This window comes from Cottoperca gobio, chromosome 14, assembly GCF_900634415.1.
Source record: "Cottoperca gobio chromosome 14, fCotGob3.1, whole genome shotgun sequence".
NCBI classification, from domain to species: domain Eukaryota; kingdom Metazoa; phylum Chordata; class Actinopteri; order Perciformes; family Bovichtidae; genus Cottoperca; species Cottoperca gobio.
The window spans coordinates 14,914,718-14,935,257 of record NC_041368.1 but is presented as its reverse complement, the minus strand read 5'-3'; the positions used below and the strand labels follow the sequence as shown (position 1 = coordinate 14,935,257).

At 42.3% G+C, this 20,540-nt stretch overlaps 1 protein-coding gene across 5 annotated transcripts in view; it reads left to right on the top strand.

Annotated features, from left to right (window-relative positions):
• Positions 1 to 20,540, top strand: part of fryb (furry homolog b (Drosophila)) — a 49,501-nt gene that overhangs the window by 12,752 nt on the left and 16,209 nt on the right. For all 5 annotated transcript variants that reach the window (XM_029447520.1, XM_029447521.1, XM_029447516.1 and 2 more), the window contains exons 2-37: positions 845 to 1,038; positions 2,260 to 2,313; positions 2,472 to 2,611; positions 2,998 to 3,088; positions 3,560 to 3,639; positions 3,844 to 3,924; positions 5,358 to 5,526; positions 5,857 to 5,949; positions 6,240 to 6,338; positions 8,077 to 8,178; positions 8,654 to 8,757; positions 9,000 to 9,108; positions 9,583 to 9,669; positions 9,985 to 10,156; positions 10,263 to 10,395; positions 10,722 to 10,829; positions 10,926 to 11,052; positions 11,363 to 11,476; positions 11,644 to 11,808; positions 12,021 to 12,107; positions 12,224 to 12,483; positions 12,638 to 12,827; positions 13,379 to 13,503; positions 14,256 to 14,313; positions 14,759 to 14,850; positions 14,990 to 15,162; positions 15,280 to 15,440; positions 15,521 to 15,631; positions 15,830 to 15,984; positions 16,371 to 16,470; positions 16,618 to 16,789; positions 17,199 to 17,455; positions 17,565 to 17,711; positions 18,089 to 18,257; positions 18,373 to 18,463; positions 18,614 to 18,687. In XM_029447520.1, coding sequence (XP_029303380.1) covers positions 845 to 1,038; positions 2,260 to 2,313; positions 2,472 to 2,611; positions 2,998 to 3,088; positions 3,560 to 3,639; positions 3,844 to 3,924; positions 5,358 to 5,526; positions 5,857 to 5,949; positions 6,240 to 6,338; positions 8,077 to 8,178; positions 8,654 to 8,757; positions 9,000 to 9,108; positions 9,583 to 9,669; positions 9,985 to 10,156; positions 10,263 to 10,395; positions 10,722 to 10,829; positions 10,926 to 11,052; positions 11,363 to 11,476; positions 11,644 to 11,808; positions 12,021 to 12,107; positions 12,224 to 12,483; positions 12,638 to 12,827; positions 13,379 to 13,503; positions 14,256 to 14,313; positions 14,759 to 14,850; positions 14,990 to 15,162; positions 15,280 to 15,440; positions 15,521 to 15,631; positions 15,830 to 15,984; positions 16,371 to 16,470; positions 16,618 to 16,789; positions 17,199 to 17,455; positions 17,565 to 17,711; positions 18,089 to 18,257; positions 18,373 to 18,463; positions 18,614 to 18,687 — 4,644 coding nt within the window. The remainder of the gene's footprint in view (positions 1 to 844; positions 1,039 to 2,259; positions 2,314 to 2,471; positions 2,612 to 2,997; positions 3,089 to 3,559; positions 3,640 to 3,843; positions 3,925 to 5,357; positions 5,527 to 5,856; positions 5,950 to 6,239; positions 6,339 to 8,076; positions 8,179 to 8,653; positions 8,758 to 8,999; positions 9,109 to 9,582; positions 9,670 to 9,984; positions 10,157 to 10,262; positions 10,396 to 10,721; positions 10,830 to 10,925; positions 11,053 to 11,362; positions 11,477 to 11,643; positions 11,809 to 12,020; positions 12,108 to 12,223; positions 12,484 to 12,637; positions 12,828 to 13,378; positions 13,504 to 14,255; positions 14,314 to 14,758; positions 14,851 to 14,989; positions 15,163 to 15,279; positions 15,441 to 15,520; positions 15,632 to 15,829; positions 15,985 to 16,370; positions 16,471 to 16,617; positions 16,790 to 17,198; positions 17,456 to 17,564; positions 17,712 to 18,088; positions 18,258 to 18,372; positions 18,464 to 18,613; positions 18,688 to 20,540) is intronic.

Below are 20,540 nucleotides of genomic sequence, written 5' to 3'. Positions count from 1 at the left end.
TTCTCTTTGCGTTTATCGTTACATCTCGCAAGAATGAATAGTGTCCATTCTCCCTAATGATGTAATCAGAAGGGAGACATATAAACATGGACTACCCAGCAAGTGTGTGTGAGTGAGTGAGTGAGTGTGTCCATCTGTGTGCCTGGAAAGTGTACCCTGTCAAACTCGGACAAACGGTCACTAAACAGAAATGAGTCATGGCTGAGGAGTTTTAACGAAAGAAATGAAAGATGTGTTCTGACGTGGACAAATAATTTTTGTTCATCAAAGTATGAGCTTTATTAAGACAAGCGGCTGGAGATAGAGAGAGCATGAGGGTCTGTGTGTCAGCTGTACAATGCTATATGAAGATAACAGCTTGAAGTTTAGCAGGCGGAGCTGCAGCTGTGGTTGTGACACACAGCTCATGTCGCCAATTAAGGTTCTTTAAAACCCTTCATGTCAAAAGTTCTTCTCTGAATCTTAACTCATTCAAATCTGAATCTTTTCAAATTGAGTGTGACTCATGCTTCCCAAGGATATTATACACAATCATCTTCATTATGAATGAACATCCATATATTAGAAATAATGGGAAATAGACGTTCCTCATGAAACTTGCCTGCGAATCATCACATTTTTAAGTTTCCTTCAATATGAAAGTACTCCAGTGATGGTTGTCTTTACATCCATGGGTACATTACAAACAGGAACTGCTAATAAATAATACTTTTAATGCTTCCAATTTGCCAAAATGTAAACAAATATAGGCTTAAATACATCCCCTAAAACCTCCAAATTATGGCGGAAAAAATGTCTTCCTCGTGTGTCTCAGACTAACTGACCTGTCCTGACTCTCCCCCAGCCTCTCCAGTGGGACTGAAGCCACCCCTCCCGCCAATCAGTGGAACCTTGGGAGAGAGGAAGGGTCCTGTCGTCATGGCGCCCGTCAACGTGGACCCTGAGAGTAAGCCGGGCGAGTTTGTCCTAAAAAGCTTGTTCGCCAACTTCACCTTGCTCTCCGAACGCAAGATTCGCATCATCATGGCCGAACCACTGGTGAGTGACTTTGCATCTTTATCTTTTTTTTTTTTTTGTCTCTTGTTTCTCATCCCATCGCTCTCAGGTTACAGCATCATGTAGGTATACATTTTATCTGATTGTGTTTGTCTGAGCGACCTTTTTATGTTGACTAATCTTTTTTGGGCGAAGGAAGTGATGCCTGCAATGTGCCTCACTGCTATATAGTATATCCATAGCATCCTGGCTTATACTGTACATTATATAAACACATTTAGAAAAGTAATTCATTTTACATATTTGAACCTAGGTCTTTTTTCACACGGTGCAAACCTTTGTCTAAGACTATGAATGAATGTTAATACCTCATCTTTTTGTTTTAAGATGGAACAGGCTGTTTGCATCTCACAGTGAGACACACTGTAACCTCTTTGCAGCCATTTGTCAACTATTACGGTGTACTGGCTTTGCCGGTGGTGCACAATGCTACAGTATATTACGTTGTCCTTTTCTTATTTGTATTACCTCTGATGCATTTGAGGATGCTACAGCTACAACTTTGAACAGTACATCAACAAAAAACAACATTTCTATTTCCACATGCATTAACGTCTCATCAAGCACACAGTGTTTTAAAACAGATTTATGGTTTGCAATGTAGATGTCCTGGATTCACACATTTGCATCTTTTCTGCCTGCAGACCTAACCGAATACAGTACGTGGGATCTACTGAAACCCAATCTCTGAGTCTCTCATATTAACCTTTTGTCTCAAAGTGACCCAGAAAGTTCTTTGGGTTTAGAGGATTAATTAGTTCTTATTTGGCTCTGCCGATGAATCCAAATGTCTGATCTGTTTCGAGGTTTGGCCTTTTATCTCAGTGTTTTTGTATGTATATGACACTTAGGGCCGAACGCCTTATATGTTTCATGAAAGGAACATAACAAGGTTAGTGGTTTAAGCACCTAGTCTGATGCTAAGTAATGAAATCGGTTCTGGGTGTGTTTTTAAGCACTTAGCCGATGATCACATTTACATTTAGCTAAAAATGGAACGCCAACAAAAATGTTAAATGTCTTCAATATTTACGGACGAAAATTGTTGGAGTCTGGGGAGATACAGTGACATTTTAATCAGTCTGAGTTTGATTGACAGTTTTGAGGCATTTTAACTTGCAGTTTCCTACCTCAAAGATTCATAATACAATTCTACCCGTTCTGACGTGGATGTTTTCTCTTCTGTCGGTTCTTATCTCACAGGAAAAGCCACTTAACAAGTCTCTGCAGAGAGGAGAGGACCCACAGTTCGACCAGGTGCGTGTACCTGACATGATATACACATTATTTTCCTCTGTCATCCACCTCTAGGCCATCTTATTTTGACAATGAGATTAACCTCACACACTCTCTCTCTCTCTCTCTCTCTCTCCCTCGCTCACCTTCATCTGCTCTTCCTCCTTGTTCCGGTGCAGTTGATCAGCAGTATGAGTTCTCTAGCAGAGTACTGCCTGCCGTCCATCCTGAGGACTCTGTTCGACTGGTACAAGAGGCAGAACGGCCTGGAAGACGAGTCCCATGAATATCGACCCAGGGCCAACACCAAGTCTAAAAAGTGAGACAGCGCAAACGGCACACGCACACATTTAATTGTGAAACTCTTCTCTGCAAACACAGAAAAACATTCTAACTTAAAACAATACTACCGTTGAATAAATACATAAATAAACGGCACAAGCACCACAACTGATCCAGAACTGAAGGTGTTTATTGTTTCTAAATCTCAGTCAAACTACACACTGAGTACACAAAGTTACCTAGTGGACTAGATGGTGCCTACAACCAATGAACTATTAATTAATGAATGGAAATATAATAACAGCAGATTCTCACATGTACAAAGGCAAGAACAGAAGTGTGCACGTTGGCCCCCCCCATATAGGATGAGTGCTGTACAAACTAATGCTTCTCTTTCTTTGTTTCTCTGTCTGTCTGCATCAGTGATGAGCAACAGAAGGACTACTTATTGGAGAGGAGAGATCTGGCGATAGACTTCATCTTTTCTCTCGTACTTATAGAAGTTTTGAAACAGGTGAGTCCCAATTGTCCGTGTGATTAGTAATTCTGCACTATGCTGTATGTCTCTCAAAACTTATTGGCACGAGTGGGTTTAAACTTAAAAAAAAAAAGAAGTCTGTCCTCAAACAGTATTTCAATCACTGGGCACAAAGACACACTGGTAAAATAATGTTTGCATTGGTTTTTATCATTTAATACAGATGCCCTCCGTTACACTGTGAAAGGGTTTAAACAGTCACAGGGAACTATTTGAATATTTAACACACTCTTCTTTAATTAACAACTTACTTGTCACTAGTTGTCCAGAGTATTTCCCACCCCCCACATGTGACACTGTAACTAAACTAAAGCAAATAATTATTTGTATTTTCTTTCTTCCAGTCAACAATATGCAAATATACTGCACACCAACACTGTGAGCAGAATACATACAAATAGCAGAATTCTGAATAAATTGATAACTTTTTTTTTTTTCTCAATCCAGATCCCACTCCATCCTCTTTTGGATGGACTCATCCAAGAAGTTATAAACCTGACCTTTAAACACTTCAAATACAAAGAAGGGTAAGAATGACCACATATGGAAACACAAATAATTTACAAGAATGCATTAAATACAGTTTAAAGTTTAAAGTTTCAGTGCATTACTGTCTTCATTTGTTTTGACATCCACATGCACTAATACAAATTACAAATAATGTGTTTATTGTTATTACATTCTTGAAGAGCACTATATACTATAATATTCTTTTATATTCTACTTCTTAGGTATCTGGGACCCAACACAGGCAACATGCACATAGTGGCTGACCTCTATGCTGAAGTAGTGGGAGTTGTAGCTCAGTCCAGGTACTGTGCAAATTCATTTTTACACTGCACGTGTGTTTGTGTGAGCTTACACATGAAGTGTTTGTCAACAGGGGATTAATTGTATTTTCAGATTTTCGGATTACTTGTTGTAAATTTGTTAAAAGTATAATCTCCAATTGGCTACATATCCAAAATGTATACAACATATATGTTACAGTAAAGGAATTTACTAGCTCCCTGTCCTCCTCTTGACCCCATTTCCATTGGAAACAGCAATTACAAAAGGAGTCCAAGTGAGGAAAAGAAACAAGTGTGTGTGTGTGTGTGTGTGTGTGTGTGTGTGTGTGTGTGTGTGTGTGTGTGTGTGTGTGTGTGTGTGTGTGTGTGTGTGTGTGTGTGTGTGTGTGTGTGTGTGTGTGTGTGTGTGCGTGTTGGTAAATACGCGTGCGATGGCAACTGAGGATAATGACACTCCAGATGATGGTCCTCCATCTGTGTAATGTCGTGTGATGAGAGATGAGCGCTGTTCCCATTTGCCAGGAGGTTATTACTGTGATGGAAGAGGTTCACAGGGCAGCATAGTCCCTGCAGTCACACAAACGATCACACACACACACCCACACTAGCTTAGCTATCACATCATTTAACGCAGTCATCAATCTAATAATGGATCAAAGTCAATACTTTGAGATCTGCTTTAGCAAATGCAAGACCACCTTCTGTGTGGATAATGGGTTTTTCCACTAGATTACGCGTCTTAGTTGATTTCTAACACCCCTTTTTTAAAGTGTTATTTATTTGTAGTACATTATTTACTCACAGGGCTGTGAAAATGTTGAGTACACACAGGCAATAAACAATCTGTGTGTATACTTCTTGGCATTATGTATGAGTGTTTTCCCAGCTTGGTGTATAGATCACAGTGTTTATGTGTATCTTATTTAAACACTCAGCACTAAACAGAAGGCCGATGATTGTTCCACTTACTTAACTGCTGTGGCAACCCCTGTGAAGCATGCAAAAGCACATACAAAAAAAACCCGCAGTCGCTCGAAGAACAAGTGCACAAACACATATACACACACACACACACACACACACACACACACACACACACACACACACACACACACACACACACACACACACACATTCCCTCCACATCACCCCTCTAGATGCCATTCTAAATATAGGCCTGCAGAGCACTGTTGGTAAAAAATCTATTTGGATGGTGGGCACATATGCAAGCACACACACAACCATGTCCACATGCAAAAGAACAGGTGCATAGAGCAGTAAGAGTTTAGTTTAATACAAGCAAATACATTCATGAAAAAATGATTGCTGCTTTGTTTTTAGTCATTTCTCCAACCTCACCAACTCTCAAGCCGAGAACTGGGTATGAAAACATTTACGATAACTCCGAAGAGAATAGAGCAACTGTTCACATCTGGTTGCCATTTCGTCGGCAGGTTCCCAGCAGTGAGGAAGAAGTTCATCTCCGAGCTGAAGGAGCTGAGACCGAAGGAGCAAAGCCCTTACGTCATCCAGTCCACCATCAGCCTCATCATGGGACTCAAGTTCTTCCGTATCAAAATGTACCCGGTGGAAGACTTTGAAGCCTCCTTCCAGTTCATGCAGGTAAAACGAGAAATCATTGTCGTCCCTTACCTGTTATTTACATACCAACACATTGTAAAGAGGCTCTGGTTTAGGAATCTAAAGGGGTGTTCACGGGACAAACGTGTTCTTTCTCTGCATACATTCATGCCTGGAAGCAGTTTGGTATCATACAGCTAACCTATTGACTCCTGGGAAGTTCCGCTGAAGTAATTAGGGGTTAAGTGCTTTCTTCATTGACTCGTTGATGGTAGTTGCAGTGGTGAGAATGCATTGCGTTCACACAATTATCATGTACATACATTGTTTTTCTTACCGTGTCTGACTCTCTTTCTCTCTTTACGTCTTTAGGAGTGTGCGCAGTATTTCTTGGAAGTGAAGGATAAAGACATTAAACACTCATTAGCCGGACTCTTTGTGGAGATACTTGTACCTGTAGCTGCTGTAAGTGCTTTTCATCTTACTGCTAAGAACACCACTCAGTGCACCTCGTTAATACATTTGAATTTTAAGCCAGAGTTGCGTTGAAGTTGTTGTTTGTCTGTACAGTATATCTGCTGGTCTAAATAAATAGTGTCTATATCTTGAGAATAATTAGAATCTTAAACTGATGAATATATAATGTCTTGTCTGTCTATCTGCATCACATGAAGTAGAATAAGGACATTCGGGTCTAGTAAAAAAAAAACACTTTTCTAAACTAACTTGCATTATTCATTCCCCCCCACCCCCAGACTGTGAAGAACGAGGTGAACGTGCCGTGTCTACGAAATTTCGTGGAAAGTTTGTACGATACCACACTGGACTTGTCCTCTAGGAAGAAACACTCTCTGGTAAGTTGCCCCTCATATTCTGTTTCATCACCGCTCGTCTCTCTTCATCGCCTCTCCTGTTAACAGCAATTGGTGAAAGCACTTTGTGTAACTCTCCAACATGTGGGCTTTTATCTCTCCGTGGGAAGGAGACAGGAGTGCAGTATGCAGTCAAACAGGCTAGCTCTTGTAGCAGTGCCAGATGGGCAATTATTTGCCCACAGCAGTGAAACAGGGGCAGGGGAATCAGGAAAATTAGATGCAGTACATCTCCCTAATTAAGATAGTGGTCTCACACAAACAAGCTATAAAACTAATTGTCAGGACCGGTATGGAAATTCCCTTTGTCACTGCCTAAAGGTTTTAACCATGAATGTTAAGGAAACAGGAACAGGCAACAATCTCTGATACAGGATTACCAAAACTACAGTCCTTCCTGGTAACAAGAAGTTGTTTTTAGTTCCTAAAGAGTGAAAAGAACAGCCAGTCCAGTAAGTAAAAAAAAAAAAACTGAATGAACTTGTTTCAAGTATTTCCCAAACTCATGTTTATTTTATTTTTTTATCCATTTTAAGCCTTTGACCTCCCTTAATCATTCTTGTTTCAAGAAACACACTCATTTTGAGAAGATTCTTGAAAGAAGTTATTTTAAATTGGATGGTTTTAAGTTTTTGTGGTATAGCGCAGCAATGCTTGATGAGGCAATATTTCGCTTTAGTTTCATTCTCAACGTTTGGTGGCACCAGGCTGCTGTGTTGCATTGTGGCTGTTGATGTGCTATTTGTGATGTGCACAGGTTCCCTCTGCTGTGACAGAGACTCTGACACTGCAGACACAAGTCTGCAGTGTCAGAGGACACGAGTCACGGCCACCATGCACGTTCCCTTCGTAAGATTTTCCAAATACTCCGACAAACCATGCATTCAAAGCCTCTCTGCACACACACTGTTTGTATGAACAGCGCACTGGCATGCATGCACACGAACACACAATACCCTACTACGTCAGAGCGGAATATGCAAACATGATAGGAATGAGAGAGAGGAGACAATGAAATGGGAGGGAGACAGATAACGAATACCAACTTTGATAAGGAGTGACAGGCAAATGATGCGCTCCTCAAACCCAGAATTTCCATAACCATTCATGACACGGGTGCACCTGGACTCACACAGGTCATTGAAGGCATTCATTTTTAAGAATGATCTGCATGCACTGCAGAATTTGCATTCCCTTACCAGGTGATTGAAATGACACAAAGTTCACATTCCTGTTTGTGAACTTTGTGATGAACTTTTCTTTAAACTGTGTTGAAACTGTTGTTGCTTTAATGTGTTCCAAGTCTACAAATGAATGAAACGTCAGACTGTCCTATTATTCTAACGAAACCTACTGTAGGGGAAACATGAAGCACAGAAAAATTAAGTGTTTTGTTTTGTTAAATTGACTTAATTCCAGAGAGGGAGACGTAAATGATTGATTAAAAAAAACGGTCAATGAGGGATTTATATATAAAAATTAAGGAAGAGCTCAGAACGGAGATTTCAGCTTGAAATAAATTATTCCAAACCTTTTATTTATTTATTTATTTAAAGGATTTGACATCTAAAAACAGTTTCAAGTAATAAGCTGCATACGTGTAGAACACTTGGCGGACAGCCTGAACCCTTTTTATTTAATATTTAGCTTCAATGAATGAACTTTGAATTTGAAATGCCTGATGCAAATGTCTCCCATCTGTCGTCTCTCCTCACACCAGGCTCTGTATCCTCTGGTGACCTGCCTGCTGTGTGTCAGTCAGAAGCAGTTCTTCCTCAGCCGCTGGCACATTTTCCTCAACAACTGCCTGTCAAACCTCAAGGTCAGCCTTTCTGTCCACACCATGCAAATGCGAGTATTACCATAGTAAGGGTTATTTGTATAGATCACAAGCCGTGTTCTACTCGCACACAAAGAAAATGCAGTTTGTGCCAATGGGGAATGATTTTGACAAAGTGACTGACACACGACACTGAACTTCACACTGCTGCACGAGCGCTACGTAACACCTCTATAAAACCAACCATCATGTATTACCTCGAGGGACGCACTGCAGGTTAAGAACAAAGCGATGGATGGAGGCTCATTAACTTCTGTTTGACGTTAAATTTATGATCACACTGCATATGCTGAGAAAGCAGTGTATGTAGTGCATGCTGTACAGTGAATCACGTGTCTGTCTGTAATGTACAATATGTGAGGAATGAGGAAAGAAACATTTTTGTAAGATGGAGGTATGTGAAATAATGCACCTGGTGAAACACAATCAATCTTTGTCTGCATGCGCATGGATGCAGAATAAAGACCCCAAGATGTCACGCGTGGCTCTAGAATCCCTCTACCGCCTGCTGTGGGTCTACATGATCCGAATAAAGTGCGAGAGCAACACTGGAACACAGAGGTAAAAGCCCCACGTCGTCTATATTTCACACCAACAAAGTGTTGTTTTTGCAGCAATATGTCATTGATAAGTATATTGTGATACCTTGTTATAAATAAACTGATCAAATGGGGCTACTAAGAAAACTCTTGTGGCGTTTAATTAAAAAGAAACATGTGATGATTCTGCGGAGGTATTTCACATGTCAACACTTTCCCTCTCTGCCTGTGTCTCATCTCTCTCGTCTCTCCTTCTTCCCGCAGTCGTCTGACGTCCATCACCTCAACTCTGTTCCCCAAAGGGAGTCGGAGCGTTGTGCCCAGAGACATGCCCCTTAATATTTTCGTCAAGATTATCCAGTTTATTGCACAGGTGTGTATCACAAACACTCTCATGCACAGACTCGCATGACGTCTTAGATGTTGGGTTGTTACTCTCCGCTTTAGGTCAAAGCACATGAGAAACTAAAGTGAGGTTTGTTGTGTTTATTGGGTCGCCAAGTATGTGCCAACTTCCAAGATTTACTCTGCTTCTCTCTGCCGTCACCAAGAAAAACAAAAAATCTTTGTTGACAAAGTTGCAGAAACTGGTCAAAAGCAAACAAAATATAATTTCAGTATCTTTTCCCACAGTTGCTCCTACTACCAAACAGCATATATGACATTTAGTGTAAATAACACATATAGATGAATAAGATGTATCGTATCCATATATTGTGTCCTTACATCTCTTTTGTTTTTGTTTCCATTTGTTTATTTCTCAATCATTTGTCATATAAATGTCCCACAGTCGATGTACAGTCTCACTCTGATATCCTGTAACACCAGTTTGTTGTCCTCTGTTCAGGAGAAACTGGATTTCGCCATGAAGGAGATCATATTTGACCTGCTGAGTGTTGGGAAACCTGCCAAAGCCTTCAGTCTCAACCCAGAGGTAGAGAGACATTCAATGTGTATCACACTGGCCATGTTACATGCATTCCTATTTGTATTTATAGTCTTCAGGCCTTTCATGGTTCAGAGGGAGCTCTCTGAAGTCTGATAAACTGCCCCATGTCTCATCTCTGCGCGAGACTAGCGGCTCGAGGCTACATTAGCCGCTACTAGCATAACACACGATTTTCTTTGTCAAAGTGTAAGCACGGCCTGGTGATGGTGCCTTTACTCAATCCCTGCTACACATTAGCCATTGCTCTTGATAAACCCTATGGCACTAATAAAGGATGCTGTGCTTTATCTGTGTTTCCAGCGTATGAACATAGGTCTCCGGGCGTTCCTGGTGATAGCAGATGCTCTGCAACAGAAGGACGGAGAGCCTCCCATGCCCAACACGGGAGCTACTCTGCCCTCTGGAAACTCTCTGAAGAAGAAGAAAACTTATCTCAGCAAGACACTTACTGAGGAGGAAGCCAAACTAATAGGTCTGTGTGTGTGTGTGTGTGTGTGTGTGTTTCTGTAAGCATTCAAGCTAGTGTAACTTGAATGAAGTCTCCCACAACATGTACTGACTCTTCCTTTTCTCCACAGGCATGTCCTTGTACTACTCCCAGGTGCGAAAGACTCTAGACAACATCCTGAGACACTTGGACAAGGAGGTGGGTCGTTGTATGATGCTCACCAGCGTCCAGATGCTCAACAAAGAACCAGAAGACATGATCACGTATGTAACTATAAAGTGCAGTCACTGAAGTGGGGTTTTTTCTTCAGCCTTTTAGTGCTGAGGGGGCTTATCCTGTTTGGTGCTATAATTAAAGCCCAAATTCTAAATGAAGCATAGAAGAAGAATGCATTTGAATTATGCTATTTTAGTGATGTTAGCAAATTACCATGTGTGATAAATATAATGTGCATGCTTTTAAAAGATACATTCTTATATGCAAAACATGACCTACCTGTATTTACTTATATATTTAGAGTTGCAAACGGCTAACTTTCCCTGCCGTAAGCAAGTGTTAGCATGCTTAATGTCCCCCTCCATCTTCACAGTGGTGAAAGGAAGCCTAAAATCGACCTGTTCAGGACATGTGTGGCTGCTATTCCTCGTATCCTTCCTGATGCCATGTCCAAACCTGAGCTCATCGACCTGCTCTCACGGTGAGTTAGAAACAGTTTCCTAAACTAAAAACACTTTTTATTTCAGCTCTATTCTGTTGACTTGACTCTGTTCATGTGTTCTCATCCATCCCACAGACTTACGGTGCACATGGACGACGAGCTTCGTCTTATTTCCCAGAACTCCCTGCAGAGCCTGTTACTCGACTTCTCAGACTGGAGGGAGGACGTCCTTTTCGGTTACACACATTTCCTTTTGCGCGAGGTATAAATAAACTGGACAGAAACATGTCGCTACCTCAACAGTAAAAGATCATTTTTCTGCATTTGCATCGGTTGCACTTCCTTTACACGTGTTTAGGTTTGGTTTATTGATAAACACTAGATAACAGAAACTAGGATTACAGCCCCTATTTATCTTTCTCCATGGTTGTGTAGCTTTAAATGATCTTCTGTGCAACAGGAGGCACAGAAAGACACACAAGTGATCCAAAGGCCCTTATCCTTATTTAAAAATATATACTAACATGACATTGGCAGCCCTTTTATAAATGTCCTTTTCCAAACTATTCCAGGTTCAAGACACCCATCAGGGTCTGCAGGATGCATCAGTGAAGCTCCTTCTCCAGCTGCTCACACAGTGGAGGTTAGCTCTGCAGCTCCAGGGGAAGACGAGAGGTGGAGTTGAGGTTTGTAGTTTAACATTTTGCAGACATATTTGGTTATTTGTTCACACATCACATAGGGGTTGTAGCCATAACCACAGGTTTCATTAATGGTAAAACAAGGGGACTTACAGTAATATTTGCTTCTCTTCACTAACCTCTGCTCCCTCTTTGTCTCCCCTCTCCATCAGTCTAGCCCCAGACTGCCAGAGCGAAGCCCTCACTGCTCAGTGCTCCATGCGGTAGAGGGCCTGGCTCTGTTGCTCCTCTGCTCGTGTCAGATCAGCACGAGGAAGCTGGCTGTCGGTGTGTTAAGAGAAATACGCTGCCTCTTCACAGCTCTGGGACACGCTGAGGTACAGCTCAGGAAACTCACATGTTCACCAAACAAACATATCAGGCATATATCAGCATATCAACATGTCAGGGAGAGAGGACATGGAAACAGCAGAATGGAAGAGAGAGCAATCTGACCGTAGCTGTGATTTGATATGCAGCCCGTGAATCCTCTCACTTTGTATGACGCTGTTACAAAAATAGCTGATACTATAAATGTCTGTACCTCCAGGATGATGACAAACCCATGATAGAGATCATGGACCAGCTGAGCCCAGCTGTAATGGACAGCATTGTTCATGTGGCTGTCTCTGACTCGGTACGTGTATTATTGTGAAGCGTTTATCAGAAACATTATTCATATCACAATCTTCCAAATGACTTCCTTCGCTGATGTGTTTCATTCTTAAATTCCTCCCCTCCCCCCTCCCTTAGTCCACCTTGCCTCTCAGCCACCATGTTGACCTGCAGTGGCTGGTGGAGTGGAGCGCTCGACTGGTGAGCAGTTCCTACGACGTGAAGAGCCCGAGCCACGTCTGGATCTTTTCCCAGGGTGTGAAGGACCCGTGGGTGCTCTGCCTGCACATCTTCTTGCGGCAGGAGCACCTTCCCAAACACTGCCCCATCGCCCTGGGATACGCCTGGCCCTACGCTTTCACACGGCTACAGCTGCTCCTGCCACTGGTTGACCCCAAGTACGAGAATACACATTCATTATATTCTACTCTTTAGGCATTTACCTGGTACTCAAAAAACATTCTGTGATCATAGAATGGGATCGTATCTCACAGAACAAATGATCCATAACATATCCTGACACCTGCCTATTCTCCTTTTGTCTTTCTGCAGCAGTCCAGTGAATGCAAAGAAGACCAGCACGGCAGGATCCAGTGACAACTACATCTCTCTGTGGCGTAACTACCTGATCATGTGTCTAGGTGTGGCTAAGCCGAGCATCATGTCCCCCGGTCACCTCAGAGCCTCCACACCAGAGATCACGGCCACCACGCCCGACGGCAGCGTCACCTACGACAACAAGGTGTGTGTTTGAGCCTTACAAGTGATGAAAGTCTGCAAATGTTTGGGGTTATTTAATCATGTCCATGTCCTGCAAACTGACTTTTCATTATTGATTATTCTGCCGATTATCTTTCAATTGATTGATTGAACGTTTAGTCTCTGAAATGTGAGAAACCAAGGAAATATTGTATATCACAATTTCCCAGAACCAACCAGCAGTTCAAATCTTTTTAAATATTACATTTATAATGATAATGACATGATAATGACAAAAGTATCAAAACCTTGTACCCATCGAATGATTGCTATGTTATCTTGAAAAGATGAATTGATCATCAAAATAGCTGCAAATGTATTAATTTATTAATCGTTGCAGCTCTAAGTGAAAATATTGTTGATCGGACCTGATGCACTGAAAAAGTTCATTTTGATCGTTTAATCATTTTGGTCGTCACTAATCCTAAAAAGAAATTGTGAAATGTATATTGTTGGCATTTCTTTGTGAATTTGGATCAGTTTTAGGTTGTTAATGTTTCCGTATCAATGTTTGTGTATTTCTCTTTATCTCAGGTGATAGGCACGCCCTCAGTAGCCTGGCTTTTAAAACAGCTTGTCCCGCTGATGAGAGCTGAGAGTTTGGAGATCACCGAGTCTCTGGTGCTTGGGTTTGGATGCACAAACGCTCTGGTCTTCAGGTACTGGAAACAGGAACATGTGGAAATTTACAGTTTTACCTACTAAGATGTCAAATAATTTGTTTTATTATAAAATAAAAATCTCATTTAATGCTCAGATGTCAAAAATCCTAAAACATCCGTTTGTTATTGTCATGTGACCCAGGCCTGTTGTTCTCTGGTGTGAGCTGTTGCTTTGGCAGAGAATTAACACACAAAGCCTGAATGGGAGGGAATGCCACCAAATACACGTAGAATAGAAAATGGATGATGTGTTAGATTTGGTACTTATCTCTTACATAAGAAAGCCTTTTCACGTTGTGTTCTTCACTTACTGAATCCCATCTGTCCTTACATTGTCTTCACAACTGAGATGCGCTGCATGCCTCTTTGACATTCAAGAAAGCGTCACTGAAGGATGTTTTTAGAGGGACAGAGATATATCACATTTTTTTTCAAACAACAGAGCTTCCATTGTGAGAGGGGGTGTACTTCATTTTGAAAGAGATCATCTATTTTTAACCTGAAATGTTTTCCATAAGGGCGTTCATTGTTATGAAAGAGATTAAAGTCTCCCCGGACAAATTTGTCTAACATGAGGATTAGTGGTTTTAGGGCATGTGACATTTGGGTTGCACAAGATGGTTATCTATTACAAACCATTCTGTTTCCTTAAATCAGGCCATCCTCCATCTACAGGGAGGGAAGATTTGATCAAACTCACTTAGCAATAAATCATCAATGGAGTTTTCCCTCTCTGATCCTATTTATAGGGAGCTAGTCGAAGAACTCCATCCACTGATGAAGGAAGCACTGGAACGTAGGCCTGAGGTAACACACACACACACACACACACACACACACACACACACACACACACACACACACACACACACACACACACACACACACACACACACACACACACACACACACACACACACAGGAGACAGGATCAGATTAACTTTATTGATCTCAGACAGTGAAAATATACTCTTGACGAAGTATAATGTTTGTCTAGAGTTAGACTTCTTTTTCTAGACAACAGTTAATAAGAGTGTAGAAGTATATATTTCATGTTGTATATAGTGTACGCTCATAGCTATTAGAGATGTTTTCCAGAGGTCAATCATTTATTATTTATGAAAATGGACTGCTAATGTAAAGTTAAGTCACTTTTCCTTTCAAGAATCAATTATCCCAGTATAATTCAGTGCTCAAACATACATTTAGATTTACATTTAGCAGTAAATGGAAAACCTGTCTGTGCTTTCAGAACAAGAAGCGCAGAGAGAGGAGGGATCTTCTCAGGCTGCAGCTGCTGAGGATCTTTGAGCTGCTGGCAAATGCCGGAGTTATCAGTGACAGGTAGCACACTCATTTAATCTAATGCCCTTTAATTGTTTTTATTTTTGATGTTTCCCTGTGCACTTGGGCTCAGGTATAATCATGAATGCTTTTTTCCTTATCGATATAAAACTATACATTTCCTTCTCCTCCTCTACAGCACCAATGGAGCGCTGGAGCGTGATTCCCTGTCCCTGGGCGCCTTGTTCCTCGAGTATGTGGATCTAACCCGCATGCTTCTGGAGGCTGAGAATGAGAAGGAGCTGGACGTGCTTAAAGACATCAGAGCCCATTTCAGCGGGATGGTGGCAAATCTCATCCAGTGTGTTCCTGGTAAATACTTTTCTGATATTGTATATCATAATACACAGACTAAGTTCTCATGCCAGTCAGACTTTCACTGTCTCCTATATTGACTCTCCATGTCTCTCATCTCTCTCTCTCTCACAGTCCACCACAGGCGCTTTCTCTTCCCTCAACAGTCTCTGAGACACCATCTCTTCATCCTCTTCAGCCAATGGGCCGGACCCTTCAGTGTCATGTTTACTCCCCTCGATCGTTACAGTGACCGAAACCACCAGATCACTCGCTACCAGTACTGTGCGCTAAAGGTAAGCAATATCCATACTCACAAACCCTCATCGTTTTACCTAAGCCTCAGCGTTAACTCATCTCAACTTTTGTCTCCTAGGCCATGTCAGCAGTTTTGTGTTGCGGTCCAGTGTTTGACAATGTGGGTCTTTCGACTGACGGCTACCTCTACAAATGGCTTGACAACATCTTGGCCTGTCACGACCTACGGGTAGGTCAACTTCGGGATCTTTGATGTGTTGCCCAGGAGCACTCTATATGTTTCAGTACACCTTTAGAAGTTTGAATAGTTATAACATGATCTTATTTAAGTTTCAGCCATTTAGCTTACCCAACATGTTATTATAGAAGTCTTACGTTTTTAACCTGTGGATTAGTCCCTCTACATAATGACATGTGTTTGCCCTAGGTGCACCGTTTGGGATGTGAGGTGGTCATCCTGCTCCTAGAACTGAACCCAGACCAAATCAATCTGTTCAACTGGGCCGTGGACCGCTGCTTCACTGGATCTTACCAGCTGGCGTCTGGCTGCTTCAAGGCCATCGCCACTGTCTGCGGTAACAGGTGGGGAATCATGCATTTCTTACATTTGTTAGAATCTGCCCCACTGATAATCCACCAGCTCCAGGTAAAACGCTCGATAGCTTTTAATTACAAATAAAATGTCCCTAGGGGAACTGGGAGTGACTTTTATTGAGCATGTTAGTTTTCTTTTTTTAAATATCTTACAAAATGATTACAATTTTTGAAAAAAGGTAAACAAAGGCCAGTTACTCCTGTCTTGGTGACTTGCAAAAACATACAGTAAAATACAGTATATGTAACAATACTTTATGGGAGTTATTAGCTTGAGATTACACTACATCCATTCATTGTATTCTTATAATTAAAATTGAAATGTCATTTCCCACACCGCCCTAACTAATGTTCATTCCTCCTTACTTTGCTAGGAATTACCCATGTGACCTTGTGACCTTGCTCAATCTGGTGTTGTTCAAGGCCTCAGACACCAGCAGGGAAATATATGAGATCTCCATGCAGCTAATGCAGGTACATACACACATACACACATGCATAAAGGCCGCATTTCTCATGTTAAATATTTATGAATTGCCTGCAAAGAGGTGGAAAACAGAGCGCAAGCATAAATCAAAACCTGACAACGCATTTTGACTTAAATAAATAATATGTCTGCAGGTGCTGGAGTCTAAGCTGTGTGCGTACTCTAAGCGGATGGTGGAGCAGAAGCCTGGTAATATTTTGTATGGAACACACGGCCCCCTGCCTCCCCTGTACAGCGTCAACCTGTCACAACTCTCCATCCAGCTGGCCAGCATGTACCCGGAGCTCACGCTGCCTCTTTTCTCAGGTACATGTTTCAGGGGGAATGTGTACAAAGGATTTAGACAAGGCACTGGAAAGAACAGTATACCTTAATTGCAGGCGTATTTATAAAAACTCCACTCCACTCCCCACCCTGTTATTTCTCCCAAGGCTATCATGTTTCAACAGCAAACACTGCAAATCAGATTAAGGAAAAAGAGAGGCTCCTAAAATGCTTTTTATTGTGACGTCACAGTCCGATATGCTACTCACTTATATCTAGTGTACCCATTAAATACTGGGGCGGGAAGGATAAGCTCCAAAACAACGCAATCTCTTTCAGTATTCTCTCTGAGACACTTGTTGAATTGACTTTCTCCTGTTATTGCACACGTTTAAAGAACGCTCCTCACGGCACCTATAACATTAATTCCTCTGACTTTTTGCCCATGCAGAGGTGAGCCAGCGTTTCTCAACAACCCACTCCAACGGCAGACAGATCATGCTGTCCTACCTGCTACCCTGGCTTAGTAACATTGAGCTAGTGGACACGGGGCTCCTACCCCCTGCCTCAAGTCCCTGCACACCAGAGGAAGAACCTCACGGTCAGGGGCAGGGCATGGGTCTGTCCCCCAGTCTGAGGGGCAACGGCTGGGGCTCTCTGCAGGCGACCTCGCTGGTGCTCAATAACCTCATGTTCATGACTGCTAAGGTAGGAAGCCATGCTTGTGCTTGTTTGTGAAATTAGACCCCCCCCCCCCCCCCCCCCTCCTTTCCAGTGAAATCTCCTTTGAACCGCATTTCTTTCTTCACGTTCTCAGTATGGAGACGAGGTTCCCGGCCCAGAGATTGAGAGTGCCTGGAACGTTCTGGTGTCCAACGAGAGGTGGATCAACAACTTGCGGATCGCCCTGCAGTTCCTTATCAGCCTTTGTGGAGTCAGCAGTGATACCACACTGTTGCCTTATGTAAGTGTTGTAGCGTCGTCACTCTAATGATACTTTATGATTAGCATCCTCACTTTAGTGTGAACACTTACTACCATGACTGTGCTTATTTTAAAAGGAATTTGTCTAGTAAATAAAATAACATAAAGTCAAGTGTGTAAACACAGACACGCTGCTCTAAAGTAAAAGCCCCAATGGGAATGGACTTGAATTAGAGTTCCCTATGTTTAAACTCCCAGTTTTCAAAGTGATTTATTTGTAAAATAATGTAAAATATAATGAAATGTAAATGATTGCCTCAAAGGTACTGGGTTGTGTATTACATGGTATGATTATAACAAATATGCTGATAGTGCAAGGTAAACCAATTAATACGGTATATTTTGTATTTGTTTTAGATAAAGAAGGTGGTGATCTACCTGTGTCGTAACAACACCATCCAGACTATGGAGGAGCTCCTGTTTGAGCTGCAGCAGACTGACCCAGTTAACCCTGTGGTCTTGCACTGTGACAACCCTCCCTTCTATCGCTTTGCTGCCAGCAACAAAGCCTCCACCTCACAGACGGGTGAGTTCCTGTCATATTTTCATCTCAACTCGACTTTGAACTTGACAGCATTCTGTGTGACAGATGACTTGAGCTGTATTTCTGAAGATCATCTCTGAAATGTCTTAATGCACAGGCACCACGTCCAGCAGTAACACTGTGGTGGCTGGTCAGGACAACCTGACGGACACGGACGAGATCAAGCTGGTCAGAGAGAGTGAAGAGCGGTCAGTATTAATACATCTTTATATACTCGAGAGGCTCGTGCAAGAAGATAAAATATGTCCAACATGTCAGCAGCATGTCAGTCATGAAATAAGGCTGTACACTTTGCAAACTCCGAATGTTTAACTTATATTGTCATGCATTTGTCTCAGCATGGCCAGGGCTCACAACAGACTGGAGTCTCGCTACAGCAACAGCTCCGGTGGCTCCTACGAGGATGAAAAGAGTGAGTTGTCTTAGTTCTCATGAGAATGAATGTACAAACTTGCCGTACTTGTACAATGCGTACTCGCATACACAGCCCACGGGGACTCACAGCTGTCTGTACTGTATTTCACAAAGAGCTCCAGGACAAGGATTCTTCCTGTCAGTTAATGTTCCCCACTTGCATGCTAATTGTCTCTTCCCCTCCATACAGACATAAATGTACAGATTGACAGTAAATTTTTATGGTGAAGTCTCTGTGCACCAGGAATCATTACTCGAATAAGCTCAGCTGTTCCAGTGTTGCCAGGCTGTCCTATTCACTGCATTTCATTTATGTTGTAGTTGTATGTCAGACATGTTATTTGGACACGAGCCAAGGCCCACCACTGTCCCCTGTGACATAGATTTAACCTCAAACACACTGATGGTGCCCAGTCTATCTTTAGCAAGCGTCTGTGTTGGGAGGCTTCCAGGCGTGAGTCTGCTGCTGGTTGTCCTCATGTGACTAAGCAGAGCCGTAACCAGCCAAGTACAAGAGTTGGCCCATTTTTCAAAAACTGGACCTTTCATGTCTGAGCAGGGGATACATTCATCAAGTCAGCGTTTGACGTGATGCAGTGATTTTACACTAAACCATGACAATGACGTGCTGTTTTATGTTGCCATTAAGTGGAAAATATCTTCCTTTGTATATATGTTTTCCTTCTCTTTTGTTTTGGAAATACCCTCATTCGGTTTTTTTGCCGAAAATTAGGTGATGCCGGTAACGTTAAGTGTCCGACTATCTCTTGGCTGGAAGCGGTAGTCTCCACTGGTTGCCTATCAACATTAGCATGGATTAACCTTAATGAAGCTGTCCCACCTGGCTTCACCTTCTTCAGTAAACCCCGTGCTACCGGGAGAGGTGGTGGTCTTGCTGTGCTCTATCGTGAGACCATTAAAGTCAATACTATCACTGTACCCCATCATTCCTCTTTTGAATGCCTAGCTGTGAAACTCACTGGCTCTGCACCAATCATTATTGTTACCATCTACAGACTTCCTAAAACCTCTGCTGTTTTTCTCACTGAATTATCAGAACTTTTAACATCTGTCTGTGCGATGTCCCCCATTGTCATCCTTGTGGGGGACTTTAACATCCATATCGACGACCCTTCCAGTACTCTTGCCAATGACTTCACCTCACTTCTTGAATGTCTTGGTATCACACAGCATGTCAACTTCCCAACGCATAACAAAGGTCACATACTGGATTTAATCTGCTGCACTGGTCTTACTCCCTCTAACCTCACTGTTGCAGAGTTCCCCATCTCTGACCATAAAGTTGTGTCCTTTAAGGTCAACGCCCCCCTATCCATCATAAAAAAGCAAAACAGCTGCAATTACGCCCGTTCTCAAAAAGCCTGGTTCTGACCCAGCTGACCTAAACCATTACCGGCCGATCTCCAACCTCTCCTTCATCTCCAAAACCCTTGAGCGAGTCGTTGCTGCTGAACTTCAGCTGCACCTCGACACAAACAACCTCCATGAACCTTTTCAATCTGGTTTCCGCCCTTCCGGCCTTCAGCTGCACTGCTCCCAAGCTCTGGAACTCCGTCCCTCCACACATCCGACAGTCCGAAACTGTTACAACATTCAAGTCCCAACTCAAAACTCACCTGTTCAAACTGGCCTACTCTCTGTAGTCTCCATCATCCTGTATCCCCCCCCCCCCCCCCCCTCCCCCCCTTTTCTCTTTATTGCTTTCTTCCTGTGTCTCAACCATATCTCTGGTTTTGTTTGTCTGCTCTTCAATGTCCTGCTGTTTTTATCTCTTGTATTTTGTACGGTGTCCTTGGGTGTCTTGAAAGGCGCCTCCAAATAAAATGTATT